Source organism: Phalacrocorax carbo, chromosome 1, assembly GCF_963921805.1.
Source record: "Phalacrocorax carbo chromosome 1, bPhaCar2.1, whole genome shotgun sequence".
In the NCBI taxonomy this organism is placed as follows: domain Eukaryota; kingdom Metazoa; phylum Chordata; class Aves; order Suliformes; family Phalacrocoracidae; genus Phalacrocorax; species Phalacrocorax carbo.
In genome coordinates this window covers 153,064,036-153,090,790 of record NC_087513.1, presented here as the reverse complement: position 1 = coordinate 153,090,790, position 26,755 = coordinate 153,064,036, and the positions used below count along the sequence as shown (strand labels likewise).

At 42.2% G+C, this 26,755-nt stretch overlaps 1 protein-coding gene across 5 annotated transcripts in view; it reads left to right on the top strand.

Moving 5' to 3' along the window:
• Window positions 1–660: 660 nt before the first annotated feature.
• The window catches only part of NAXD (NAD(P)HX dehydratase), a 49,824-nt gene continuing 23,729 nt past the window's right edge, over window positions 661–26,755 (top strand). Inside the window, exons 1-7 of one of the 5 annotated variants that reach the window (XM_064440263.1) lie at window positions 661–767; window positions 2,330–2,907; window positions 4,150–4,521; window positions 7,927–8,077; window positions 9,377–9,422; window positions 11,143–11,231; window positions 24,144–24,252. In XM_064440263.1, the coding sequence (XP_064296333.1) occupies window positions 2,349–2,907; window positions 4,150–4,521; window positions 7,927–8,077; window positions 9,377–9,422; window positions 11,143–11,231; window positions 24,144–24,252 (1,326 nt within the window). In that variant the 5' untranslated portion in view covers window positions 661–767; window positions 2,330–2,348. The other 4 variants (XR_010370974.1, XM_064440272.1, XM_064440267.1 and 1 more) reach the window with 4 other exon arrangements.

Here is a 26,755-nt window from a genome sequence, read left to right as displayed (position 1 = left end):
AGAGTAGAGCAGAGTAGAGGGGTGCAATCACCTCCCTTGACCTGCTGGCCACGCTGCTTTTCATGCAGCTCGGGATACAGTTGGCTTTCTGGGCTGCAAGCGCACATTACTCTGGTGTGTTTTAGAGTATAAAAGTATTACAAGAATATTGCTCTACAATGATGTATCTGAGCTAGAAATAGCAGCTTAGAAATTAATCCTGCTCGTAAATCAGGTGTTTGCTCAGAAATGCTTGGCGAGGTGAGGGACATGAAGAGCTTTTAAATGCTGGGAGCAATAAACGGTAATTCCTACGAGTTTTTAATTGCTGCCAATTAAAAGGGCTGGGAAGGCAGCCCCGAAGCGCCGTGACGGCCCCGCCGGGCGCTCCCAGCTCTACCTCTCCCCTCCCGGGCCGGACCCAGCCGGGCCCTGCCACACAACCGAGGCCCAGCGGCGGGGGCAGCTAGGGGCCCGGGGGCGCCGGAGGAGGCCTCAGCGGCCCCGCCGGGAGCCGCGGCCGTTCCCTTAGCGCGGCCCGCCCGCGCAGGCCCCGCGCCGCCATTGGCTGCCGCCGGGGGGAGGCCGCGGCGCGCCGCGGGGAGGCGCGGAGCCGTGCCGGGCGGGCGGGCCTCCCCTGCCCGGTCCGGTCCTGCCCTGCCCTGCCCTGCCCGCCTCGGCCTGCCCTGCCCGGCGCGGCGCGGAGCCGGAAGCCGCGCCGATGAGCTGTGTGCGCCGCTGGCCTGCGCGCTTGGCGGGGGGTGTGGGGAGCCCCGCGCTGTGGCTAGGTAAGAGGAGAGCGCGGAGCGGCGAGCCGCCGGGCCCGGCCCGAGCCTTCTCCCCGGGGAGGATGTGGGGACGGGGCGCTGTCACCGCCGGCGCCCTGGCTGCGCTGGCCTTGGCCTTGGCGTTCTGGCTGCGGGGTGATGAAGGTATACACATGGCTGCGCCGGGGCTGTGGCGGGAGGGGGTGGGGCCCGCCCCTGAGGGGAGGCGGGGGCGGGCCGGTGGGCGCACGGCGGCGGCAGGCTGTGCCGAGGGCTGCCCTCCGAGGGGGCCGCGGAAGCCCGTGGGCGGGCGGGACGGTGGGTGTTGCCCACGGAAGGAAAGGCCGCCGGGGGGGGCTCGGCCGAGCTGCCCCGCTGAGGGGCTGGGCCGGGGCGTGAGGGGGGCGGCGGCGGCCCCCCGTGACGGGGAGGTGGGCTTGGCGCCGCCGTTCCCCCCCACCCCGCGGCTCCCGCCGGAGCAAAACCGAAGGGAAGCGGCTGGGGCGGCCCGGCACAATGAAACCCCCCCCAGCCTGCAGCGGGGACCGGCTGCAGCGCCCACCTAACCTACGAGGGGATGGCCGGGGCGGGGGGGGAGCGCATACAAACCCCGGCACCACCAGCCCCTTCGCGGGGCTCCGGCGGAGGGCAGGGGCTGCCCGGGTCTGCGGGAGGCGCCGTCTCTGCCAGCCGCAGCGTAGGCTTTTGTGGCGGCCTGCAGGGGCGAGCCGAGCTGCTGGCACCACTCGTGTCCGTGTGCCCGCGGGAGCCCGGCTGCCTGCCTGCCCCCGGGGCTGAGCGACACGGCGGCCCTGGGGAGGGGGCGGGGGTGGCGGTGCCCGTCCTGGCGCGGGGGTGATGCACGGCGCCGAGCTGCAGCGCCCTGTCTGTGTGTCTGGTGCATGAGTGTGTGTGTGTGTGCGCAGGGATCGCGCTCCACTGCGGCGGGGAGGGAGGGAGGAGGAAGAAGGGAAGGAGGGAGGGAGGGAGGCGCACTGTGATGAGCAGGGCCTCCAAGTCCAGCCAGCGCCGCCGTCCTGCCGCTCCCGGAGGAGCCCGGGGCGGGGGAGCGGCCGCGCACGGTGGCTGCCTGAGCCGGGCGGCGGCGGGCCCTGCCCCAGGGGAGGGGGCCGCGCCTCCCCGCCGCCAGCCCGCTTCTGTGTTGTTTTTTTTTTTATTTATCATCGTTGTTTTCAGCGGGGGGCGAGCCGGGGTGAGAAGGATTTCGTGATTTGGTTTTTTTGTTGTTGGTTTTTTTTTTTTTTTCTAACAACCCACCCGCCCCAGCTTTTTTGCAGGTGCCCGCAGCGCAAAGCGGTGCCTGGAAAGTTTTGTTTGCGTGCGAGCGGCGGCGGCCCGGGCTGGGATGCGGAGCCCGGGGCCCGGCTCTCCGCCGCCTCCCCCCGCACCGCGGCTGCCGCCGCCGGGGCTGGCGTAGGCGCCCCCTGGGAGAGCCGAGTGCGGGCATTAAACCCCCCTCCCTCCTCCCCGCCGCCCTCCTCCGCCCCCCTCCGTCCCTCCCTCCCTCGCTCCCTCCCTCTCTCGCTCCCTCCCTCCCTCTCCCCGGTGCGCGGCCATTGCAGTGACCCCGGCCGGCCAAGGATGATCACGAACACGCGGGGCTTCCTGTGGTCGGACCTGGAGACGCGGGCGCTGCTGGAGATCTGGGGCGAGGCGGACGTGCAGTCGGCGCTGGACGGCAACTTTCGGAACAGCCATGTGTACCGGGACGTGGCCTGCCGCCTGGCCGAGCTGGGCTTCGAGCGCACCCCGGAGCAGTGCCGCATCCGCATCAAGGGCCTCAAGCGCCAGTACTACCAGGCCCGGGACGGGCTGAAAAAGAACGGGCACGCCCGCAAGATATGCAAGTACTACGACGAGATGGACCGGATCCTCAGCTGCCGGGGGGGCCCGGACGGCGCCCCCGAGCCGCTGGCCCCGGCGCCCGAGGGCGCGCAGCCGTCGGGGCCGCTGGCCGGGCCGCCCACGCCGGGCACGCCGCACAACAGCCGCGAGGTGGACGCCGAGCTGGACGAGGACGCCGAGCTGGAGTCCCCCCGCGACAACTTCACCGAGGACTCCGGGGAGTGCTCCTCCTACGCCGACCACCCCATCAAGGTGGAGTGCCCCCCCTTCGCCATCCCCGTGCCGCCGGGCGACGGTGAGTAGCCGGCGGGCTCCCGGCGCCGGCTGTCCTCCCTTCACCCCGCGGGCAGCGCGGCTCCCCCCCTCCCCTCCCGGGCTCCGGCAGCCCTCTGCCAGCGTGTTTCTAGTCGCTTCTGCCTTACCCTCCTCCCTCCCGCCCCGTCCTCTGCGCTCCCAAAGCCGCCCTTGCCCCCCGCCCCCCCCTCCCCGCACCTTGCCGTCCCCGAAAGCCCCCGGCCCCCAACACCGCCGGGAAGGGGAGCGAGCTGCTGGGGGGGGACGGGAAATGCTGCAAACCGGGTAGGGGGAGATGCTGAGGGACGGAGTGAGTTTTTATCGGTGTTTAGCAATGGGAAACCAATGGAAAACTAGCGCAGAGATTATCGAGACAAAGTATCAGGTAGCGCTGTACAAGAAAATAGGCATCCTCGCTGGAGGATTTTCCCGTTCCCTGCAGACCGTGTGCGGTTTTGTTAATCGGCATGAAAACGACCATGACGATAATACCTGAAAAATCTCCTTATTGTCGCAGATAGGCCAGAAGGCTAGGGGAGAGCTTTTACGTAATTAATTGCTTGAGTTGTTTCAGAAACACTGCTTCTAACTTTAGCAGGCTTGCGGACAGAAGCAGCCCTTAGATAAAGCCTGTCCCTTCCTTGCTCGTTCTTTACCCTCAGCTCCCTATTTGTGTTGGGGGGGGAGCCGGTGTTATTTGTTTGTTTTAAATCTGGATTAATGCTGTGGTTTTAATACAAACATGAACCTGTCTTTAGAAGTTGACATCACTGAGGAATCAGCCAATTGGTTGACGTTTAACCAACCTTCTTTTTACACATAAACCCCATCAAAGAATTGTTTACACTAATGTTCTTTTGAAATGCAAATCCAGAATGCCAACAGACTGAAACTCAATTTAGATTAATGTAATTACCTGCAATACACAAATGAGGCTATACTATTTAATAGCCTTCACTTAAACCTTTTTAGAACATCAGAAAGACTCCTATTGTCGAAGTTTAGTACTACAACAATTAAAAGATGCCTCTGTGTAATTTTTGCGTTACCTTTATAACTTTGCAGAAGCTCCTGTTTTTTGCTTTGGTACTCTGGAATAAAAATATCTGCAATAACTACAGTTCACATCGAAAAAGAATAACAACTTTGTGACATATTAGGCCCACGTCTCACAGGAAGGTGGTTTTTTTTCTGCTTTCTTCTTAGCACTTCAGAAAAATAATTGTCTGTCCTCTTGTTTTAGGCTTTAAAGAAATCAATGCTCCAACTATTACCCCGCCTCTCAGTCAGCCCAAAAGATCAAAAAAACGCCATGCGAATTTAACGTTGGATAAAATGATGGAAAAATTCCTGCAGCAGAGTGTGGATACAGAAGAGAAATTTTACAGATACGAAGAGCAGAGGCTCAAAATTGAGGACAAGCGTCGGGAAGCTGAGCATGCTCGAGAGCTCCAGATGTTACAGATGCTGGGACAGATGTTGGCAGGAATTTCTTCTACAGTATCACAAAGGTCACAATCTATACCAGCGAGTCCACCTCAGAGAGCGAACCATCGTTCATATGGGGATAACTTTAATTATAATGCTATGACAGCAGCACTTTCTCCACCGATAGGTACTTCCTTCTATAGCATAAAGAAAAGCTCATTTTTTTTAAACTTCTGTGTGAAAGCACTGGTAGTAAGTAGCTTTTGAAAATAAAAGCTAGTTGGAATTATTTAATATTGTGGTAAAGGTGTCTGTCTGATGTAAAATTAAATTAAAACATTATTCCTATCATTGTACTGATTTTTTAATAGAGATGCATTAGTTTTAACAAATTTTAACGAGCAAAATCACACTTTTCAAACCTTATAAACCTTGGGGACTCCTTCCACATTCACGTCTCTGTAAAGTGGAATTAGGAGAAGTTTTGTATGTGAAAGGCAAGTAGTGCATTTGCTGAAAGCTTTCTGGAGACACTAGGTACCTTGTAGCGGAAATTGTGCTGCTATTGAAGTTAACAGGCCTAACCCAGTACGTGAAGTTAAGGCTGTGCATATGTTTTTTCAGGGTTGGGAAAGAGTGGAGTTTTGCCTCACTGAAGTAAGTCAAATCTTAAAATCCAGCTTCTTTAAAATAAATTTCTTTAAATCAAAATTCTGAATCTTATCTTTTAATTAAACATCAGATTACTGTAGTGGATGTGATGGAAGATTAAAATATTGGTGTACATCTTTATTCTACACCAGCTCATTTATAAATTCTTCGGGGTCTGAATTTATTTTAAAGAAAAAGGCAAAGCAACAACTCTAGAATTGGTATTTATGTGCAGACTTTTCCTTCCGTACCTTATGTGTGGGCCAGAAGCTGATAATCGGATATTAGCATTCATTAACAGACTTCTTGGCATCTGTGGCTCTGTGTCATTTATCTTTATCATAGTTTCTTTGTACGTGGAGATAGATTGCGTGGGCAGGAGGGAAACAGGGATGCTCTTGTCAGTGCTGAAACCAGAGTCTGCTCGGGGCTCGGTGGTTGTAGCCTGCCATGTGGAAATGACACAAGTCTCGTTCTAATTCTGAATTTCACACTGCTTGGAAGAAAAAAGCATGGTTTGAAAATTAAAAAAACCACCCAGCCTCAGTGTTGAATAATAATCTGGCATGCCAGATCCTAAAGGGTATTCTCTGATTTCTGAGAGAATCTTGGAGCCTTATCAGTTCCACGTTACATACTACGTTTCCCTCTAAAATGCAAGGGGGACTGGATGATTAGGCCTGTTGAGGGTTTAGGCTGACTGAGTTGGTTGTGATTCTTCTTGACTGGATAGTTGATTTGTAGCATTCCTTGATAGCAGGAGACTTTCGTAGATAAATTACAGCATGCGGCTGGATTCTGTGTTTTAAATGTTGTTTTCACTTTTAAATTAAAAGGAAACCTGAAGTGCTTCAGAAAATCCCTTAGGAAATTGTTTGAGGTTCTAGACCGGGGTGATGGTACCTACAAGGCCTTACCATTACTTCTGAAAGGTTTTTCGCTGAAAGAGTTTCATTATCTGTAAAGACTTGAAACTAAAGTTCAGTTTTTCTTGCTGGATTTTGTCATATAGGTGTACAATCATATTACACTGTGCAGAAATGCATTATATATATTTAACTGTAGCAAGAGCAACTTGGGATTCTAATCTTCATTGGTGAAGGTGTAGCAAAGTGTTTATAATAAAATGTGAAAATAACACTTCAGGCAGCACATCTTTTAAAGAATTAAGATTTCAGTTTAGAGCTAAATATGCTTTAGTGTTTCTGTAGGTAAGAATCACTTTTTGCATAGTTTTCTGTTTTCTCCCTATTTATTATGCAATCACTTTATATTTATGTATAAACAAAAAACAGCAACAAAGAAACAGAGGATCTTCTTAACAACATTGTACTTTAAGGGGTTACAAGCTGTATGATTAAGTATATTTCTTGTGTGGTTGAAAACCAGTGAGCTTATGAAGTGTGATTTAAAGAAAATAATCTGCCCTGTTTCCAGAGGAGATGAGCATTTTGTTCTCCTCTGGGTCACTGCAATGCAATTTTGGCCATAATCCAAAACGGTGTTTTTTCTTTTCTTTTTTTCTTTTTTTTTATTTTTTTTTAATCTCAATAGAAATGGGATGCCTGTATTACAGAAGGATTTTGAAACCAAAAGATCAGCCAGGAGTATTTATTGTTATTGAACACTAAAGCATTTTATTACTGAAGATTAGCACGTTTCGGTTTAGATTCTGTGGAAGATGGACAAAAAGGTGCTTTCTGTTGATAGCACACAGATGTGGAGTTTTCTTGTTTGTTATATTTTTTTTCCCCATTATTGCGGCCAAAATTTCTGGAACAGGTTGTTTCTTGGGATTTTTTTTGTTTTGTTTTTTTCCCCTCGTCTAGTTTTTGGAGTTGGGGGTGGGATTACTAAGTTTTATACAGCTGAAAATAAGGAGTATTGTGGGAGTTATTTTTTACATAATTATGTATTACTATGTAGCAGTTCTTGAAAGCTTTTTTTAGAAGATCTGTAAAAAAGAAAGTAAGCATAGCTGCGGTCTAGGAGACTAATATTAATGTTCAAATAAACTGCTCTTCTGAACAGAATTGTACAGTTAATGAGGAGCGTTGTTGAAATATAAGAACTTATTCTTTTAGTGTATTTACTGCAATTTATAGTTAACACAGCGTTGATAGGAGTACTGATCTTCAGATTTGTCCCATATTAGGTAAATGGTTTAATTCTCTTTAGTTCTAATTGCTGAAATACTTTTTAATTCTGATTTTTTGTAGTCTTTTGAAACTGTAATTTGAATATGTAGCCTTCTGAGTGTGCAGTTATCTTAATATGTGGCTTGACATGTAGTTTTGCATCAGAGATCTGTAGTTGTATTATAGCTAAAAATTATCTTTGTGTGGTATTTGCAATGTTTGCATTTAGTGCGCTGGATTATAGTTTTGCAGAAAGACTCATTATGCCTTGTAACCACCTGCCAAGATTAAAAAAAAAAGCAGTGAGATAGGCCCTGATTCTGCTAAGAGGTGGAAGTCTTTAAGGGGGAGCGAAAAATAAGGTAGGGTGTATGTTTAAAATGTGGGTTTAGTTGCTCTGTGCTTGCTCTGTGTCTGGATGTGTTTAGTCCTTATTAAGTGTACCTATTTCAGTTGAGCTTAATTATGGAAGTGATTTCAGGCTGAACTAAGAAGATATTTCTAGTTAAGAAATGTTCATGTAACTATGCTGGGCTGTTTCTTTCTGTACCTGAGCCCTAAATTAGGACTGTGAGCAGTCAGTGGGAATATTCTCTGCATCAGACCCTAAATTAATTTTTTAAATTATAACCTTCCCTAGTTACTCAGTGTTTTAAAGGCCTTAAGTGATGAAGCATTCGTTTTTTAGAAGTATGTCACTTTGTGTATCTTGGAGTGATTTTGAGTGATTATGAGTGCTTAGAAGAAATGCTGATGGTAGTTTAAGAAAGAACATACTTCAACGCTTATTTTCTTCTTTTCAGTTATAGAGAGATCTTTTTCACTGCACAGAACACACTCTCTAAAGGATATGGAGAACATTTTTCAACTGGTGCGCAATGTTATCCCTCCTCTAACAGGGAAGAGGCATAAAGGTCAGGATGGACGTATAGGCATCGTTGGAGGATGTCAAGAGTAAGTTAAACAGAAATTTTGTTTTTCTTTCTGAGAGAGTTTGAGGATGTTATAAGTACTTTTAGAAGCCATTCAAACTCACCTTACATTTAAAACATGAGTATTTTCCAGAGAGCTTTACTAGTCTGTCATGACCATGTGTACTTAGGGAAGAACATTGCATCATGTTACAAAATTTTGGTAGGGAATGTGGCTGAAATTTAGAATGCTCTTCGTGACTGTGTCTACTTTCTCTATCTTTTTTGGCCACCAGACTCTCTCTGCTTTCAGTGTTAGTCCTTTCCCATTGCATGATGAAGTTATAGAATAAGTAGACTAGCATAAGACAATGGCACATCTGATTTTTTTAATATATGTTTTGGTATTTTGGGAACTGGGTCTCTTAAATCAGGAATAGTATATTTTCTTACTGAGTGCTTTTTTATTTTGATAAATTGTGGTGTTTACTAGATTCTGTCAATACCTTGTTTTATGTACTGGAGTAATAGAAATAGCATGTTTCAGGGATAAGAGAGATACAGCATAAATCAGTTAAATGCTGTACTGACCTAGAAATAAAACAGGCTCTATTCTTTTCTTGGCCACATTCAGTAATCTGCACAATACTTTGAATAAGCCCCTACACCCTCCTGTTTTTCATTTTCCCCTTTTGAAATAGAGATGGCATCTTACTCCTGTAAAAGAGATCTGCTGTTGGACATCTGCTATTAATAAACATTCTATAAAGAGCAAAAAGGTGCTGTCTTATAGCTGCATTGATGACCAAGGAGTTAGTTTTCCTGTTGGTCTAATGGGCTTAGGTTCTTTCCTCTTGGCAAAAGTAGGCACCGCTGGAGGATGATTCTGTCCATATCTCTCTGTTCAGTCTTCATAAAGAGAACTTAGGGCAACTGGAATCACAGTGAAGCATCTAAAACCGAGTGGGATTGGTCCAGGTCACAGATTTCAAATTTGGCTTGCAAACTTTGCTTGACTCTTGTTTTGTTTTGTTTGTCTCTAAACTTTTAAGTTGGTTGTCTGAGAACAGGTTGCTTTTTTACCGTATGATCTTTGTAAATCTTTGTAAATATTTCTATGAAAGGATCAGGTGGCCAAGGTGAAATCCTGTGCCTTCGAAATCAAAGCAAGGTTTGAGAGTGGCTTCAGTATAGCAAGGTTTTATCTGTCTTTTACAGTAAACAAAAGAGAAAGCTTTCTTAAAATTTGGTCTTGAATTTTGGGCTTCATTATGGCAGGCTGATTTCCAGATTATCTGATCTCATGACTGTGTTTCCTAACCTAAATTGTATTTCATTCTAGATACACTGGAGCACCGTATTTTGCTGCAATTACAGCTCTCAAAGTGGTACGTGTTCTTCTATACCAATCCAAAATGAACTTTTAATCATTTGTATTGGCTAAGTGCCATTTTTTAAAAGCATTCGTTCTGAGCTGCACATGAAATTTGAGTTCCAAAAGGTCTTCTATTTAACAAAGAAAATCCTTAGTCCTCGATTGGTAGAAATACTTTGTAAATGTGTGTCATTTGCTGTGTTTTCTGTAAATGTTTTCTCTGTATAAGTAAAATTAGACATATGTAAGAAACCTGAAAATTTCAGAGGGAAAACTGTTTTATCAGAGGTTTGGATAGGAAACTTCAAAACTTGATGAAATATTTTCTCCAAAAGTGAACAATAAGGTAACTTTAGATTAATATTTAAAGTTATATTTTCAGTGCTATGGTCAGTTCTTTAGAAATCTTTTCTGGACCTGATAAGTGTGTTAAATGAAGTAACTTTCCTTCAAAACTTACAGCTTTAGGCTAGTAAAATTCTTATGTGCTGTAAGTCTAAAGATTGTTGCTTGAATTTAGTGTAACTTTTAATAGCACGTTTTATTTACATTATAATCTTTAGCAGAAGTATTTTCTAAGCTTTTTTTTCCTAGCAGTGTGAACTTCCTTATTTTAGTGACATATTAACTGGCTAAAAATATATTTACTGCAGACTACATAAATAGAGCGGTGATTATTCAAATGTAAACAAATCATGCTTACATAATACATACTGCTTTCAGTACTCTATATACAGTGTGTCAGTACTTTCGATATGTTGCATATGTTTTTCTTTTTGAAGATTTGTTCCAATAAGTAGGTAACCAGTCCAGGTATTTCCACCATCTGCCCCCTCTCCTCCAGGGTGCAGTCTCTCAAGGATTTAAAACTGAAATGATATTATTTAATGATCGTACATAAGATATTAAGGCCATTCAGCTTTTTGTTCACTATGTGCAGATACAGTAGCATACCAGGAGGTCCCCTGTTGAAGCCACTTGGTCTCCAACCATTGCATCTGCCCATAAAGAGTCAGAGCATCAAATCTCTGCATTGCTTAGTAGCTTGAAATGTTAAATGTGTAGTAATAAAGCAGAGGAGACACTTCTTAACCTTGGGAAATTTCAGTATGCAAGACAGATACAAGATCAGGCTTTCTGGTCACTGCTTTCATAATTTTTATGTGTATGTCTGATTTTTTGAGTGGATAACAGAAGCTTGAGGCAAAAATCCTCAGCTTTAATGTTTATTTAACTTAAGGCGTGTTGTTAAAATTGTGCCAGCCTTTATCTAGTACGGATTTGGCCCATTTAGTAGAAATGGTAGGACTGGAAATGTACTCATAGATTGCCATAGCTCTGTTTTGCAAGTATATTACGGTATTATTTTTCCTCTCTGATGTAGCTTGTCTCTTGTTCAACGCAGTTGAACAGCTTTCTTCTTGTTGTATGTGTGACATTTTAGTCTTTGCTCATCTGCAAATGAGAAACATTTCTCAAGTGAGTAAAAGTTCAAGATCTGTGTTTTCAGTCATCATATTGGTGAGGAACAGAAAAAAATACTATTGGACGTCAAATACAAAAAAAAATTTCTCCAAAACATTGCATGGTAGTCTAAGCCAAAATAGAAAAAAATAATAAAGTTTGCTTTAACTACTGAGAAATAAGAATTCAGGTGAATTACTCACTTTGGAACGGTAACGTTATTATTAAGTATAAATTTGATAATTCTGTTTGCAAATTTTCTTTTTTAGGGTGCAGATTTATCCCATGTGTTTTGTACCAAAGATGCAGCAACAGTAATCAAATCATATAGTCCAGAGCTGATTGTTCATCCGGTCCTGTAAGTGACTTATCTTTTGTTTAAATGAGCAAGTCAGGATTACTAGTTTGACCGTTTCAGTCTGACAGTTGATTAGTTTGCGTTATTCCTTTTTTTTGAGTTACATGTTGGGTGAGCTAGAGATTACAAAAACTCCTGCATTTGTCCTTTCATTACAAGCAGTTAGATATTTAACATAGAACAATCAGTTGTGAATTTTTTTCATTACTGTACAAAGTACAATTTTTTAAAAAGCAAAGATCTTGCTTTCCACTACTTGCTGACGTGTGTTCTGTGATTGTAATGCATTTCACTGAGAACAGTAGCAAAATCCAGAACTGAGAGTCACTACAAGTCAGCATTTTAGAATCTGCATTTGAAAGGCAAATAGAGTATGTTCTCTTGCTTCTTCAGTCCTAATAGTATTTAACAGTAGTGTATCTTTTTTTCCTCTCAATACATAAAATTACTGGGCAAGGGAGATGCTGATTCTCATTTTTTTCATAAGTATGTTGCATTAGATACACACCTATTCCTGGGAATAAATAGGTGTTCTAAAATGATCTAAAATACAGGATTTATTAACAAGAAGAAGAAAAGTTTAATAAGCCACTGTCCTAATTGGGAAAATCAGTGTGTGCTTCCCGGAATTTGTGTTCTGAAATATGTTACTGATTAGTGAAGTTTTACAGGATAAAATGTTTCAATCAGGTGTTACAATGGTTTACAATGAGCACCACAAATGAGAATTAAGATGTGTGTCTGAGGTATAAGTCCCTGAGCTTAGCTTGCACCAGTGCGTGTCAACGTCTGTTGGTGTACGTAGAAAAGCTGTGATTAATCTAGAAAAAGCATAATTTAAAATCGTGTTTGTCAGATACTGCTGTCAGGAAGGATTTATGGTGGTAGAAATATTTCGGTGTCTGCGAGGAAGAATATGATCTCCTTCATGCAGATGCCTGCATTTAGAAGCCATAAGTTTATTACATTCTAAAGGTGGGTTTAATTCCTGTTGGTGTAGAGAGAGGTGCTTAGAAAGAAGTCAGTTAGACAGATATCAAGGGTTGTGTTTTGTTGGTTTGGGTTGGTTTGTTTGGTGTTTTTTTTTATTTTGTGTTTTTTTTTTCAAAGATAGAAAAAACCCATGACTTTGTGGATTCTAGACAGGCAAAAATCATGTTTGAAAGCAAGGGGAAAATAACAGGGGCAGGGTTTTTACCAGTCCAACTGCATTAGCCTCTAAAATCCAAAAGGCACATCTTCGGTTGATGTTCTTTCTGTCTCGTACCACATGATAACAAATGAGATGCACAGTTGTAATGGCAGTATTAGCTTGGAACTTAGGTTGTCTTGATGGATCACAGTCCGGGTACAGCATACAGTTGTCTTGTATGGGAAGGAGTTGACCTTGCCTTGGGAGAAGCATTTTTAGTATACATGGGGTTCTTGATGTCTGTGGTAATGGAAAAGGTTAAGAGGAGAAACAGAAGCAGCACAGAGAAAAAGGGAGGTGACAATATGCAAAGGGTAAAATTTCTACTCATGGAGGACCAGATTGCGCCTACTGAACAAGAGTATTTTGATTTTTTTATACACAGATTCTCAGTGTCTCCTGTGGAATTCTGAAAACTCTGGTCTTTCTATTCGCAAAGAGAACTTTTGATTTTAAACTTCAGCTCTGTCTATAAATTCCTCTAGATGTACAAAGTACAGTGAATCTAGCAATTTTCATATCCGTGTAGCTTTAAGTCTGAACTGCAATGTTTAATACTTTTATTACAACTCTGATTAATTTTACCCAGACAGCTGGCTAATTGCATGAAGCAGTGGATTTGTAAATATTGTTTATATGACATTCAAAATGAAAAAACGCAAATATCAGAATGTTCAGATTTTGTTTGTTAAATGTTCTCATATTTTTATCTCTTATGCTTCATTTGAGGAAAAGAGAAAACAGTATTTTCTGGTTAGAAAGGAAGAAACCTTGACTGACTCTGTTGAAGCCCAGGTTTTATTCAAATTTACACAAACAGCCTATTTTTCTTGTAAGGTCCTTTGTCTTCAGTGTCACACTTCTCATATGATCTTTTATATGTTGTGGAGCCGTTGAGTTCTCCCGGCACGGCCGGCCGCTCTTGATTCAGAGCCTGATCTCTTAAACAGTCTTTGTACTTTCTCCCGGGCTGCACTTCACGCATGGAAGAACCTCCGGGTAAAACCCACCAAGCAGCTACGTCATTGTTTTCTTTTGTGTCTCTCCTTAAAACTTTGCTTTGTTATGATTTCTCCATGACCCTTCAGAGTAACTAGGTAGCTGTTGTACCACTCTCTTATTATGCTAATCATAATTATGGCCCCGTGTACTCCTCAATTCACTGTTTGAATAGCTTGGCATTTTGCCAGGGTTCAGCTGCCATTTTGTACTGCCAGGAGTCTGACATTTTATCATCTCCTCTGCGACTTGGCTGCCGCTACCTTTCCCTACTGCCTTCACCTCACAGGGGATCACCTCAAGGGAAAAACATGCTCTTTTTTTGCTGCCGCCCCCTGAATGCGAGGGCTCTTCTGGCTCATTAGAGCTGCCGTTGCGGATCTTTGCTGGCATGACTAGTGAAGGTATGCGAGAGCTAGAAGTTGCACTGTTGCGTTTCAGGTCCTTGGCAAATGTCTGTCACTTTAAGGATGCAAGGAATGTTATGTGAGAAAGGTTGAGTAGGATTGCAGAAGGAGGGTTATGGAAACGGGCATCCATCTTACAGCACTGCCAGGGCAATTCCATGTGGCCCCAGCTGCAGACCATCCTGGGATTCCTCTTGGTGTAACATCCTGTGCTGGGGACACCCATAACGCAACTGTCTCTGAAGGTTTCGTCTTGGGACTTCATTCCCTGTTCTGTGAGTGAAGGTAAGAGAGCTGGGACTGCACGTGGCAGCCTGGGATCTGGAATGAAGAAGCTTCAACACCTGGCTATGTGCGTCCTCACTACCTGAGCTAAATAATGACAACTGGCTGTCTAGGGGTCATGAATAGTCAATATTATCAATAGCAGCTTTTCCTTTTTATTCAGGAATTCTGTCAAATGCATTATGGCCCCTTCCACAATGACTTGTTATTAATGAAAGTATTAATTAAAAATTGAGCAGCTAACCAGTTCAGCATTTTTGCTGACTGACTTTTTGCTTTCCTGAGGAGAAGTGAAAAGTGTATAATGCAGAAGTAGGGGTCTTTTGAATAGTGGAGTATACCAAGTCTTGGTCAGAGCTGCCTTGCTCTTGTCACCGTTACCCCTGGTTTGTGCTACACGTTTCTGTTTTCTCAGCTGACCTGTTCCTACTGTAAAACTCTACACAAATATAAGATAAAACTTAGCTTTTGCGTTTTCCTAAGTTTTATTGCAGGCATTTTCTGTGTGGATTTCTGCTGTAGATGTGTACTTACTTCCTTGCATTAGTGTTGGGAACTTCCTAGAGAACAGCTAAATCCATGACATGGGCTTTTTTTATATTCCCTGTGTTAATTCCCTGGCTCACGTCAGGTTGAATAGATATCTGTGTTGGGTTAACTTATGCTGTCTTGATAGACGAGTGATCACAAAGTTAAATGAGCTGTATGAACCCAGCTGGTTATATTTTAAAAGAGAGGATAAATTTATTTTGTTAGATTCCCCTCTTGCAAGGACTTTTTCATAATCTTACAGAGTTGTTCTTTCTCTGTAGGCCAGGAAAGATCGAGATACTACTGAGTAGCCCACTTGTAACCTGGTTGTCAGACAATTTATAAAGTCAACAGCTGATATAATCCTTGATCTCCAGAGTTTTATCAGAGGAGTAGAACGAGATGTCAGGTCATTAATTTCTTGTGGTCCTGAAGGAGTCACATAATTTTTCCATTATCTCCAAAAAAGTCACCCTTGAACTAGGTATGGATTTAGAACTAATGCCTTCCTCCCAGCTGGTTGCATCTATGGGTCTGTATGGACTAAGAAAGATTGCCAGAATCACTAAAAGTCTTAAAGGTAATTGCAGAGTTCAGGTTTTTGTTTCAATTTTGAAAAAGATTATTCTTTTCAGTTTGAAATAAAAATAATTGGGGAGAAAACTCTCATGAGGATGGCCTGTGTGTTGAGGCCAGTTACCATTAATGAAGATGCTTAGTTTAGATCAGGGTTGCTGGAACATGATTTGTAAAACATATAAAACGTAGTTTTGTTGGATTTTGGCTATGTTCTGATTATTTGAAAAAATAATGAAAGTGAGTCATGGATAGCAAGCTCCTGATAAGTTACTTGAGCACTTTTAACCAGTGCCAAGTCTCTTAAAGAAAGCCCAGGAACAATCTTAAGATTTTTGGCCCTTTCTAATTCATTATGTGGAGAGGAGATTTAAAAACATTCGTCCTTTGTGGGAGGAAGCTCATACCTTTTAGTTGTGTTAGCTAAGGGTAGCTATTAAACGCTTCTGTGTAACGTGGGACTAACCTCTCTTGTGAATCTGCTGCTGGAAGAAGTGCAAGAATTCTTGTCATCAGGGAAAGTCAAGGTGAAAGCACAGATTGCTCTGATTACCAGAAAGATGCCTCCCAGGTGACTTGGCTGCTGGATCCCTATTATACCTGCAGAGAAGATGCAGGCATGAACTTTGTGATCTTTCTCCCAAATCTCATTTAGACAGCAGCCTAGCCAGGAACCGCATGAGCAAGTTTGGTTTTTTTTTTTCATAAGTACTTAGGGAGAGATAAAGGTCAGTTTGTATGTGCTGACTCGGAGACATATACTTAAACTGTTTCTAATCCTGTCATGCGGTGCCATGGACAAAACTTGTTTTTATGGTCCTGTGTTCTGTGTCCAGCTTTCTTGGTAAATAGCTGCTGCTTCTTTGGTGTATGTTGCAGAGTGAGTAAAAGATGGGAGGTGCGTTCACCCCATGCCGTAGTCCTTTTTCTCCCTGTTGTTACAGAGGTCCTTACCCCAGGTGATACTACCAGAGGTTTTGCCGCCTCCTCAAAATGCAAGAAGTAGCCAAAGATTTTCATCATCGCTACAGGGAGTGCTGCTGCTCTTGCTGCTTTCTGATATATCAGAAAAAGATGTATACATATGTAGGAGCATTGTATTCCAGTTAGGTCCTGGCCAAATTCACCCTTCTGAACGCTTGCTGTACTGCTGTGATTTGACACCAGCGTTAGATTTCTTTGGTATTTATCTTTCTTGAGTTTCAGTGAAGGAAGGCATGCCTGGGATATTTTTTTTAATTGCTATTATTATTATTTGAAGCTTTTAGGGTCTTATTCTTCTTTTTCCAATCAGCAAAACGGATATGTAGACTGAGACTTGTTCTGTCTTCTGTTCTCTCTCCTCATGTGTCCACAACTGATTTGAAGTATTCTAGCCATCTGGGTATTGATTCAACTATCATCTGTGCCTTAAGAATTGAATGTAAACTAGAGAAGGATACCAATGTGGTAAAGGCTTTTCATTTTATTGGTTTTAACATTAAAAAAAAAAAGGTGCATAAGTTTTTTCTTAGGGGCATTTTCAGTCTGTTTCATTCTGGGGGAAATTGTCATCTCAACTTTATTCTGTCACTTTGGAAGGTTTTGGCTTAGGGCAGTCCATTTGGAAGAATATTGTCAGTTTTTACTTACCAAGTCAGTTAACAGGACCACTTCTATGAACTCTGAAAATACTAAGTCCAAGACATTTGGTTATCGTTATGCGTTTTGGGGGGATTGTCATAATACACATTGTAATGTGGTTGAGATTGAAACTACAGCCGCTTCGAAGATTTGGATATATCTAAATGCAGATTGTAAAATGGTTGTGTTGATACCTGTGGTATCTTCATGAAGCTGGTTAAGGTTGGCCTTGAGCGCAGTTGTCATATCCATGTGAGAAATCTCAGAAAATGGAGTCAAGCAATAGCTGTTTCTCCTTTTGGGGCTCTTTCTCACAGGATGTAAGAGGCTTTGCATAAGACGAGTGACCCCATTTGTATAATGCACTTGGGTTCATTATTAAAGAGGTTGTTGTTGGCTCTGATCTCTGTAGTGTGTTGTCAACACTCCTGCCCAATGCCCAGGGAAACAGAAGATCTAGCTAAATGAGTTTTTGGTGTCTAAGTAGCAGCTGTGGAACACATTTTGGGTTTTGACACATTATTATATGAAAAATACGATAGGGTAAATATGGCACTTTTTTCTAAATGCATACCTCAATAGGTCATTCAGACTCTCACTACCTTGAAGGTAGAGTATGGAGCAAGTAAAGACTGTGGTATCTGCATATTTAGAATGGTCCTTCGCTACGAACCTATGACACCAGTGCTTCTCCTGGCTCCTGGGTTGCTGTTCTTGCTGCTGTGTTGTTAATATTCAGGTGAAGCCTACCAGGTTCTCTTCTGGTGACTAAATTAACTTAGTCAATGGCTGAAAAGGAACACTTGATTTGAATAGTATTCAGTCCCCCTCTCATTAGGGTCTTTGTTTCTCTTTCTTTCATTTTCTTCCCTGTCATTTAATCAGATTGTAGCAGGAAAATAGCTATGGTCTACCCAGCATTTGCAGGTTAAACACTATGTAAGAATATTTCAGCAGCCTGGTAGGTGAAAATGACAGTTCTGTCTTCTAAAATTTTGAGGGACATTTTAATATGCTAATCTTAATTTACTAAATATATATCTCTTTGGTTTCTAATTGCATCCAGCCAACTTCATGCCATTGTGTTGTCACTGAGATGTGCTCTACCTAATTGAGGTGCTTGTGAGAGACCCATGAGTTGATAATGGGATCAATCAAGTTGTTATTTCCAGTTCTGTTCATGGGGCTGAAAAATGCTGCCTCAAGCCTTTGGGCTTCTGGAAATTTGGAGTTAATTCACAAGAATGATGATTTAAACATTGACAAATACAGCTACTCCTGGAATATAGAATTGGTTTAATTTTATGCTCAAACATTTTTGCACTGTTTGGTTTTGCCTTTAATTCCTTTGACCTAACCTTTCCAGAATAATCTCTCTCCCTATCTTATTTACCCAGTTTCCAATAATGACCTCACCCAAGGTTTACCACAATAGTTAATAATTAGCTTTCTGAGATAACTACTTAAATTCTGGAGCTACGCATTATGTCCCATCTTTCTCTCTTTTGATGTACTGTATAACATGACAGGATCTAAATGTCAGCAGGTCTAACATTTGATTCACATTAATATAATATCTGCAGTGCTTGGACAAACAAAACCAAAACTCTTTCATCCTCAGATCAGAGACTTTTTCCCATCTTTGAAGATAAGACTCTAGGTTGGCTTTTGCAACTGCCCACTTAAAGTGGCTTTGTCTGAGTTTACGTAACAGACTTTTGCAACGGTACATTTTAATGCATTTGGAGTTGCCTCAGTCACACCAGGTGTGCACAGATAATGAGCAGAATTTTGGTGAGGTGACAGCAGTCTTCCGTGTGTCCCGTGTCATCTAGCAGGAGATCCCACGGACTGGGGTTTTGTGATGTCCAAGCCACATCTCTGATGACTAAGGAGGTTCCAGCTCTGCCTAAAGCACATGTAAAGAGCTGCGGTCCCGCTGCCTCCTGTCTGCACTGTCATTCATGCTTATCTACTGTTTCTGTAGCTCCTCGTTACACCCGTGCTGTCTTCACATTTTCTTGTTTCAGTGTAAAATTTGACAAGGCTGCACCTTATCACCGTTGTTCCTTTTCCTCCTCTAGAAAGCAGCGACAGTAACTGTCAGTCATCCTGAATGAGGAAAGCTGCTGTGTTTAGAGCTTTCTGTGATAATTTAAAGCTATTGCCCTGGTGGCTTTTGATCACTCAGTGAAAGCCAGTCTTTGAATAAAATGCAGTGAACAGCAAAATTGTCTTTGGGGGCCAGAGAGGGGAGTTGCTTTTCAGGTCCTAACTGTCAAGTGTCCTTGCGCTCTGGTCAGTGACCAGCCTAGAATAGACTTTCAAGCAGATGGCACCTGTCAAGTATCTGTTACAAATAGCTCTGGAAGATGTTTAGAATCTGTGGGTGATCTCAGGGCAGTAGCCACCATCTTTTTTTTCAGGCTCTTTATTGTGTTTGGAAAGGTTATTACATCAGGCTTCCACCAAGATGAAGATACACAGAACTGTGTTTTATATCAATTTTTATTGTGTGATGGATGGTGAAATACAGAAGAGTCCTGAGGAGCAAAAAGCCTTGTCTTAAAGTTTTTTTCTTCTTCACTGGCTTTTCAAAACTAAAAGGTAATACAAGAGGCTGTGAGGTTGTGCAGTAAGATAAGAAGCAACAATGCGACTGTGCAGTACTGAACCCAGCAATTGCTGCTATAAGCACCATAACCAAATGAGTGCGGTTCTTGTATGTAAAAATAATTGAGGTGGCAAGACATGGAATTTTTTCAGGGTGTATTCATTTTAATTTGCAGAAATTGTCTAAAGCTACCAATAATTCACAAAGAAAATTTGTCCTCACCATTTCAGAGACTCAGTGCTGTTTAATTTAAAGAATCTTTGTACATTTTGCCATGGAAAGTACTTTTCTCAATACATTCTGGAGGCAGAGAAAAGAGCAAAAAGATAAACATGCAAGGTTTACACAGGGCTTCAAGGAGGGCAAATGGCAAAGCTTTTGTCTGTCTTCCCATGAGATCCCAGTCTTCTCAGCCTCCACTGAGCGAAGCTTTGTCTCTCTCTTCTACCTCTCACTAATAGCCGAGGAAAGTTGATCAGGTAAACGTCTGCGGGGTCTTTTTTCGTGGTGTGCTTCCCTCTGAGACTCTCTGTATGCTTGCTTGTTTGATTAGATCTGCTTTGACTAATGGATGATGTGTAAAGTTGATTGAATGATTGTTGACATTAGCTTTGGACTATTCCTTACCTACTAAACTTCACAGGAACGAGATGAGTTACAGACGCTCCTTTGGTTTTCCTTATTAATGATTCTGTTTTGCAAACATTATTTATGTGTTTATCCTGTGATAGTTCTTTTCTGTGTGTAGTAAGAGCTTTTATCAACTGCTTTCCAGACAGGCTAAGACTTTGAGGAAGCTTTTGAGGTTTGGAGGGCTGTTGTTTGGTTGCTCCATTGAACAACAGTGAGCTATCGTAATCTAGCTTTTCATTGGAATGGCATCTGATAATGTGTCACATTACATGTAGTGGTTAGCTCGAAGTTAAGTAGCTGTTTGAAGATCCATTTATTCCCTGCAAATCTGCTACTGTCGTCTGTCACCAGAATCTTTAACTGCACACATCTGTACAATGGTATTGTAGTTCATGTTTACAGGAGTTACTGCTTGGATTCAGCTTCCCAGATTGTGTATGTTCATGGTGCAGTTTGTATTTTCAAATTACGGGAAAGCCAGACTGTTTCCCAGCCTTTTGCTCCATCACCTTCCAAAAAAGCTTTCTTTATGTTGGGAAATCCCTGACTTTTAGTTAATCGAAGTCTCTCTCAAAGGTTTTAACCCTCCTTTCAGAAGTTTAGATGCTGGTTTCTCGTGGCCTTGCAAGAGGTTTTCCAACTCCTCTTTGTATTAATCTTTGCTTTGTGCTTTAGAGTGGGCGTGTTGCATTTGTGATTCCTGTTCTGGAAAAAAAGCCAAGTCACTTACCATATAGCTCTGCATCTCTAAAGACAATACTGATTCTTGCTTACTTGATCCCTTTCTGTCAAAGCCTGCAGATTGCATCTCTCTGATGAAAGAGATGTCTTATTCATACCTTTCTAGATACTTTTTTAAAAAAAAACAAACACAACACTAATGTCAATTGTGTATGCATGTCTTGGTCAGTGGAGGCGATAATTACATGGAGATGTTTGAGATCAGGTTAGTAATCAGGTGGAGAAATTGGCATGAAGGGACAAAGGAAGTTAACAACGTTATTTGTGTGAGCGTAGTACACAGGAAACAGCTGAGGACCTGTCTTGCTTTCTGTGCTGGTACCTCCAAAGTATTTTGGTTCTGTTTTTTTTTTTTATGGTTTTGATCCACAGGCAAACAAGAATACACATTAGCTTTTTTGGTAATAAGAAACTAAACACTGCCAAGGAATATTTATTCCCAGGTACCTGAACATGATTATTTGTACTGTCAAATTATCCAAACGATCCGTGGCAAGACTGTTGGCCCATGCCAATGAGCCTCTCCCAACAGCTTCTTCCACTGCTGAGGACCCACCGTGGTCCAGGGGTTGTGACTGATAGGCAGCTTCAGCGTTACCTGCTCTGAAGCCTGAGGGTGTAGAGACCAGCTGACCTCAGTGTCAGAGAACTCTTCTGGGCATGTTTAAATGTTGTGTATAGACTGTAGCTGCTAAGCGCTAGAAGAGTGTCTGTGCTGAATCCCATGGTCAGGAACATTTGAGGTGACACCCCTTCCTGAAGAAAGTTACATCATTTGTACCCTATCAGCTTTAAAATGCTGCTACTTTGATATCTGTGTGTGGGAATGAACCGTAAGATGACACAATAGCCCTTCCACCTTCACAGAAGCTGTAGGCACAGGCTACTTGTAAGGTTTCCTTAGCTGCATAACCACAGCCATTGTGAACATTAGGTACCCTTAAAGTGAAGTGATGCTTCTCTGAGGCAGTATTTGTTCTGCTTGCTTGATGCAGAATGAAAATCCGTCAGTTACTTTTTAGCATGTATTTATAGCTGATTTTGCGATGTAAGTCATTATCACCATTTTAAATCTCTTGGCCCTTCATATGCCTTGGGTTGCTTCTTATGTGAAGTTGGAAAGGAGTTATGTGAACATAATGTTTGTAAAATGCTTTGAAGATTAAAAGCTTTATAGTAGGTTTTTATTATTACCAGTGGCAAAGTGAGTAGCAGTGGCTTAATGTTGGACTGTTCATTTCCCAAGAGATGGCTTTGTTTTGAGGAGTGCACATTATCAACTGGGTTGGAGACAAAGTTATCTTATTTCAATCCTGAATATAAATAAATTGGCAAACTTTCTACCTTAAGATTTGCACGAGGTATTTGTAATAGAGGAGAGCAGTTATGGTGCTGTGTATGGCTCTGCTCTTAGCTTATGTTTAATGGAATATTTATTTAATGTATTTGGCTTCTACTATCCAAAGGTATTTTGAATCCAGTCCATTCAAACATCCTGATATACATATATATATAGAGAGCGCAGTATTCTTATAACTGTATGATATATTGATATGAGATATTGAGAAATATACATCTATTGAGATACATATTGCTTTTCTAGGGATAAAATCAGTTTCAGCATGTAAATAAAAAAGTGGTCTGCATTCAGAAATTGTGACATTTTATTACAGTTTGGTTCACAGTTTTTCACATGTTCAACCTGCCACATATAAAAGAACTGGCTTTTTTTAACAGTGCTTTAAACATTTCTTGAATCATTTTTATCTCCAGCCTTTATGTAGATCGTAAACTGTTAGGTGGTTGTAGAGGGACAAAAAAAAAAAAAAGAGGTGAGCTGTTTGGCAATTCTCAAGCTACTGCTGTTTCCTTGTGAGTTAGAGGAGAGGGAAGGGAGCTGCATCGTTCAAATGGAAATTCAACTTCAGCTTGCTAAGCGGGGGACTGCTTCAGGGACACCGATGTCCTCACGTGGTTCCTTGTGTCCCTTGCCCTTGCAGCAGGTCATCGCTTCTACCCAGCAGCCTTGTTTTGACAGAGCTGTTTTGTGGTGTCAGCACAGGGTGCCTTTGGGGAGCCGGCGCTGCTGCAGCTGGGGATTTCTGAAGCAGCTATTGTCAGCGGAGGGGCTGCTGGGCCATGGCCAGTCGCGAGGCACTGCATCCCTGCGGCCTTGAGCGGGCTGCCTCGCTCCAGGCAGCTGCAAAAGCTTTGGGCTCCTGCCTGGCACTTGCAGAAATCGTTGTGGAATTTGCTGATTCTGCCAGACACGAGCTAAACACTTGTTCCCAGGTGGTGTGTCCCATCAGTACAGCTGTTGGTTATGAAAAACATGCAAGGGCTTTCATCCGTAATAATAAAGCTTTGTTGAAGAATTGCAAGCTCAAAATATTCAGAGTAATACTATCAAATAGTACCTCCTTGCTTAGCCTATAGGGAGCTTTTTTCCCCCATGCGTCAGTTAAAATGTTCATATATTGTCACTTATGTCAGAGGTGGGGAGGGAGGCAGGCTAAATTTTCCCTCGGTACTGTCAGTAGGGATTATCTGACATTGTTGGGCACTGCTTTCAAAATATTCTGACCTATTTACACAAAAAAACACTGATCAGAACAAAATAAACAGTTCTGGTCAGCGGCTGAATGCTGTATTGTGGCAGCTATATTTGGCGGTGGATTTTCTCATCATTTTCACAATGTAGACAAAACCCAAACGCTACAGAAATCTTAAGCGTTACAAGCAGATAATACCCTTACTGAATAGCTTGATTCTCCTGTTGCCTTTCGGGGAAAGGGGATGGTTTGGCCATAATTCAGTTGGAACAAATGCTTATGAACCAACTGACAAAAAAGCGTATGAGTAGATTTATCATTTTGCCATGCAGGGTAATAAATAATTGCATCATTTCCAGCAAGCCGCAGTGTATACCTGTGAGATGGTGGATATCTCTCCAAGGTGTAATCTCTGCAAAGTATTAAGTAGGGAATTGTGACAGACTGCAGGAATGGTTGGTTTCCTGCTTGGGTTTTATTTCTTTATTTTGTAACAACCATAGTGGATACTTGCAATTACCTCCTCATTTTTATGTGGTATCCCCTAAGGAATGTATTGAGAGAAATCTTTCATTTTAGCTATTTGGACAACCCTTCCGTATTTCCTGGGTCACAGATTTTTTTGGTAGTTTGGAGGATAAAATTGCCTGACACTCAAGATAGGAAATATCTCTTTCTATCTTGCATCTTCAACTCAAATTCTGAGAATACTAAAATGAAGCCTTTTTAAACTTGTCTTTTTTTCCCACTTCCATTTAGTGATAGTCCCAATGCTGTCCATGAGGTGGAAAAGTGGTTACCACGACTGCACTCAGTTGTCATAGGACCTGGCTTAGGTAGAGATGAAGTTCTACTTGAGAACGCTAAGGTAATGTGTATACTGATATTTTATTCGGTGTCTTTATATTGAATTTTATTAAACAATTTCCTATCTTTTACATGATTACACAAATGTTCTTGATAGGGTTACTAAATGGCAATATTGTTGACTGAAAATCACAGCAGTTAGTCATGGTCTTCATTATTAAACTGTACGCGTCACTGTGAATTTTAGGCACCCATGTGGTTGTTTTGATTTGCTTTGGGTTTGATTGTGAAAGTTGCTAACTAAGAAATAGGTGTTGGCATCTTTAGATAAAGGGCTCTGTGTTTTCTTAGGTGCAAAGCACCTGTACTGTAAGAACATAAATATGAATTTGAGTTCCTAATTTTCAGAACCATATTTCACAACGTCTATTAGGAGAGGTACCAAAGAACAGGGACTGTGTTCCCTTTCAATAAGAAACAATACTCTTAATTATAAAATGTTGCAGATTTTTACTCTGGATAAAGAGGTAATCCTATTTTCTGTCAAGCCTTAGTGGAGAGCTGAAAACAGGAGCTTAGATAGTTCTGTACTCTAAGTAATAAGTACTTACACCATCTTTCAGATGATGTCTTGTTTTACTGTCAAAACATCTTTGTACATTCGAAGTATATCTTTCAGTCTAATGTCAATCTAATTTTGTACAATTATTTTTTTTTTTCTGAGAAGTATAACTGAATCAGTGGTACTAACAAGTAGGTTTAATGTAATTTACAGAAATGTTGACAGTTACACAGTGAAATTGCAGAACAGGGAGGCAAGGGACTGGAGACCACAGTATCCAAGTAGTTTAGAATACCTTGAGAGCTATGGAGGGTGGTTTTGCTAGGCTTTTGTTAGGGAAAGTTGCTATTGGAGCTCTTTGCTTCCTTAGATGTTCTTCTACTTCCACAAAATGTTTGGTTTATGACATAGAGGTGCAAAACTAATAAAGAACATGGATTCAGAAAGAAATAAAAAAAAATTTATTACAGCTGATCAAGAAATCAAATTCTATTCTGAACGAAACTTCAGCAGAGATTTTATTCTTTTTTGAAAACATTTTTTCAGAATTCTTTTTACAGAAAAAAATTTGGTCAATGATTTTTCTTTTTTTTTCTTGATTTTTAAAAAATTTTAAGTTTTCTTTTCCTAAAGAAAAACAACTTTAAACAAAAGAAAATAAGAATTCATTTATACTATCTAAAATATTAAACGTAACATTTATATCAGGATTCCATCTGGGTTTTATAAATATCTGTCAATGTTCTTATCTATATTATAGAAGTATCTACAGAAGTATCTAGAAGATTCCTTGATTGTATTTTTTTCCACCATTTCTAAAAATAATTTTGCTTTCTTAGTGAATTACAAGCATACTTTTACTTCAGCCTGGCCGTCCTGTATGAGCTAGCTTAAAGTTAAAGAAACAAACCCAGCCAATGAAGAACAGGCGTTTGGAAGTTACTTCAGGCTAAAATCTCAGGCCATGTTCATATGAGCTGTGGATGTGACACTATTAATTTCAAGTCACATTAAAGCTCAAGTTCTTTGTCTTCACTGTAATTACGTAACTGTTCATTAGTTATCCAGTGTTGTTTTAATCCAACTACTGTAATCTTCTAAATTCTTTGTTCATCCAAAAGCTTTAATAAGTGCATGTAATTAGGCACAGGTGAACGCTGGTTGCCTGCTTGAGGAAAACTAGTGCTTCTCTGTGCTGAGGAAAGGCTGGCTCTCCCTCTTGCTTCAACAGTGAATTTTAAGCTTTGTATCACTCTCCACCTTCAAGAAAAAAAGCAAGTGATGATAGTGTTGCTATTTTAAACTTTTATAGGAGGCTGGCTTGGTATGTAATTTTCTGATTTCCCTTTGAGCTAACCTCAGCACACTGTCATATGAATGTAGATTAGTGAGATGTAGATTAGTGTCTGCTTTCTGGTCAGGGTTTTGTATCAGAGTGGCAGTGAGGATGGGAGAGAGCTTACCCTCTTTCTCCTCCTGCCCCATTAAAGTGCTGAGCCATAGTGGTCTGTCACCTCTCTGATGCTGTTCTTACGTTGGTTCTTGTCAGTATTGTGCCAGCACATTGCCAACAATTGAGCTTGTCCAAACAGTCACGTGGTTGGGCTGCTTTCTCTCTTCTGAGCATTGAGAAATAAAGATACTAATGCAGTAACCTGCAATTTCTGGTACACGGCCCATGGAGACTGTTTTATTGTGGAATAGCCCGAGCACTTGTTGACCAGTTGGTGCATCTTGTCTCTCCAGACTAGAGCATGCTTTGCTTCCTCAGCATCTTTACTATATCATCTGCCTCCCTCATGCTTAATGCCTGCAGTGTGTGCACTGTGGCATTTCAGGTCCTTTTAATAGTCTGATGGAAAAACAGCACCTTGTGATCAGTTTTCTTTGATTTCTGCACCCCCACCTTTTCTTAAGAGCTAGTGATACTGTGTGAATACGTGCTTATTGGCTTCCTGTGATTGGTTTTGGTTGTAATTCCATTGGTAAGTCCTGTTACAAG